The 2,930-nt window shown below is 55.1% G+C and overlaps 1 protein-coding gene across 1 annotated transcript in view; it reads left to right on the top strand.

Annotated features, from left to right (window-relative positions):
• Window positions 1-2,930, top strand: part of ubxn1 (UBX domain protein 1) — an 8,370-nt gene that overhangs the window by 1,227 nt on the left and 4,213 nt on the right. Inside the window, exons 3-4 of the mRNA XM_020524424.2 lie at window positions 391-457; window positions 2,361-2,552. Of these exons, the coding sequence (XP_020380013.2) occupies window positions 391-457; window positions 2,361-2,552 (259 nt within the window). The remainder of the gene's footprint in view (window positions 1-390; window positions 458-2,360; window positions 2,553-2,930) is intronic.

Genomic DNA, 2,930 nt, shown 5'->3' with positions numbered 1-2,930 from the left:
GCACTGTCGGAGGGTCAGTGCTGAGGGAGTGCCGCACTGTCGGAGGGTCAGTGCTGAGGGAGCGTCGGAGGGTCGACGCTGAGGAAGCGCCGCACTGCCGGAAGGTCAGCACTGGGGGAGCGAGGGTCAGCTCAAGAGATGAGTTTTGAGACGGTCTCACTGTGCTCCTCCTGTTTCTGTGACACAACTTTGAGAAGGGGCTGAATGGCCTTGTGTTGTTGCGTTGTGATTACTAAAGCGGTGGGTTGGGGTCTGGCGTGCTCTCCGACAGACTAACCGTTCCAGCTCATTACTGTGAAAGGTGAATTCTGTCCTGACATTCCGCACTGACGCTGCAGCAGCGTCTCTGTGATGTCGAGCTGAATCCTCTTCTTTGCTTCTTCCCGACAGAAAACTCCAGCCAAATCCAACGTAACACTTCCCTTTCCGAAGAGGAGAAGAAGGAGCAGCTCAAAAGGTAATCTGGCTCCCTGCCTGTGGACCATTCTCCGAAAATGTGTGCACCTCATTTCGGTCACCACTCGTTCCTGAAAACGCCAGTGGATGCATGCCCAACCTATCCTAGCTTTCCTCATTGACACAGACCCCTTCATCCCGCGAATCAGCTAAATGAGCCTTCTCTGAGCTGCCTCCAATGCAATTATGTCCTTTTCTCAAATAACGGGAGACGAACCGTTCACCGTACTCCAGGTGTGGTCTCACCAACACCCTTTACAATGCTTCCCCAACTTTCTGTCTGGCCTCCCCGACAGGCCCCTCTCGTCTCCCGCTGCTGAGGCTCAGGGCCTGCAAGGTGTGTGGGCGGTTTAAGCCCCGCTGTCGGGCCTTTGACTGCTCGCTGTTGGCGAAGTCAGGTTCACCACTTCAAATCCCAGCTGGCGAGATTCGAATTTGTGGGCGAGCCCTGTCAATTACCTTAAACCCCCACCCCCTTTGGTTCACTAATGTCCATTGAGGGGGAGGAAATCTGCCTTCCTTCCCCGATCTGGTCTACATGTGACCCCACAGTGATGCATGTCAACCCTGAACCGCTCCTGAAATAGCCGAGAGCTACACTCAGTTTTGGGGCAAGAAATTCCTATTGTAATCCCAAACTAAACTAGTCCTGCCTGCCTGCTCCTGGCCCATATCCTTCCAAACCTTTCCTATTCATCTACTTATCCAAATGTCTTTTAAATGCTGTAACTGTACCCACATCCGCCACTTCCTCAGGAAGTTCATTCCTTGCACGAACCACCCTCTGTGTAATTTTAAAAAATTGCCCTTTGTGTCCTTTTTAAATCATTTCCCTCTCACCTGAAAAATGTGCTCCCTAGTCTTGTAATCCCCCACCCTAGGGAAAAGATGGCTGCTATTCACCTTATCTAGACCCCTCATGATTTTCTAAACCTCTATAAGGCCACCCCTCAACCTCCTACGGTGAAAAACAATCCCAGCTTATCCAGCCTCTCCTTATAACTCAAACCCTCCATTCCCGGCAACATGCTGATAAATCTCTTCTGAACCCTCTCCAGCTTAAGTAATATCCTTCCTATAACAGAGTGATGTTTCCTCCTGTGGGAGGAACTAGAAAGGGGAGAGGCTCGTCTGTTTAAAACAGCGATAACAGAAATCTTTACAGTCAGATCGTGATTTGTTTTGGGGACTCTGTTCCTGAAAAGGCAGTGGAAGGGTCCCGATCTGAAACATCAGCTTTCCTGCTCCTCTGATGCTCCCTCGCCTGCTGTGTTCATCCAGCTCCACACACTATGTTATCTCTGACTCCAGCATCAGCAGTTCTCGCTATCTCTGTGGAAGTAGACTCCTTGCCTTTTGAGACGGCAGTGCGTGGATGGGTGTGGATTGGAGGTTACAATCGGATTGGCCCACCATGATCATTTCCACGGGCAGCAGAGACTCGAGGGGCCAAACGGCCTACTCGTGCTCCATACTCATGTTTCAGTGTGCGACTGCGAAAGCAGAATTGGTGTAGTCTCTCTCACCAGTTTGACCTGTGGCGCTGGGGTGCTCGGACACCAGATTTGGTGCCGTACTCCCATGGCCAAACGTGCCTCCCAGGGTTTCGGTCGGCACAGCCAGCGGCTGGTGGGATCTCACTGTGTGCCAGGTTAGAGAGGTGACTCCTTCCTGCACGAAGGAAATGCAGTCCCTGCTCGAGCATGAAGCTTCAGAGATGGGCAGAGGTGGGGAAGAAGCTGTGCAGGAAGCGGGAAATTTTCTATCGCGCGGCTGCCATCTTGTCTTGTGGTTGTTTGGAGAGGGGTGGGGTTTCGGAGGGTGTTGGGGGTGGGGGGTCGCTGTCTGTACTGGCCCGAATGTTAAGCCTTGCTTGTTCACCGCCCCCCTCCCCCCCTTCGCAGGCTGGAAGAGCTGATGAAGCAGCGACAGCTAGAACGAGAGGAACGCGAGAAGAAGGACGAGATAGAGCGGGAGAAGCAGAGGAGGAAACAGGGCCAGGAGCTGTCGCTGATTCACCAGAAACTGCAGGAAGAGGAGATGAAGAAAATTGCGGAGGAGAGGCGGAAAGAGAAGCTGGAAGATATCAGAGCCAAGTGAGCCGGGGAAGGGGTGGTGTGGGGGATCATTGTGGAGTGCCCTGGGGCAGGGATCATTGTGGAGTGTCCCAGGGCGGGGATCATTGTGGAGCGCCCTGGGGCGGGGATCATTGTGGAGCGCCCTGGGGCGGGGGCCATTGTGGAGTGTCCCTGGGGCGGGGGCCACTGTGGAGTGTCCCAGGGGCGGGGGCCACTGTGGAGTGTCCCAGGGGCGGGGGCCACTGTGGAGTGTCCCAGGGGCGGGGGCCACTGTGGAGTGTCCCAGGGGCGGGGGCCACTGTGGAGTGTCCCAGGGGCGGGGGCCACTGTGGAGTGTCCCAGGGGCGGGGGCCACTGTGGAGTGTCCCAGGGGCGGGGGCCACTGTGGAGTGTCCC

This window comes from Rhincodon typus, chromosome 43 (genome assembly GCF_021869965.1).
Source record: "Rhincodon typus isolate 14 chromosome 43, sRhiTyp1.1, whole genome shotgun sequence".
Classification (NCBI taxonomy): Eukaryota; Metazoa; Chordata; class Chondrichthyes; order Orectolobiformes; family Rhincodontidae; genus Rhincodon; species Rhincodon typus.
The sequence above is the reverse complement of the archived record's forward strand: the minus strand, read 5'-3'. Positions and strand labels throughout refer to the sequence as shown.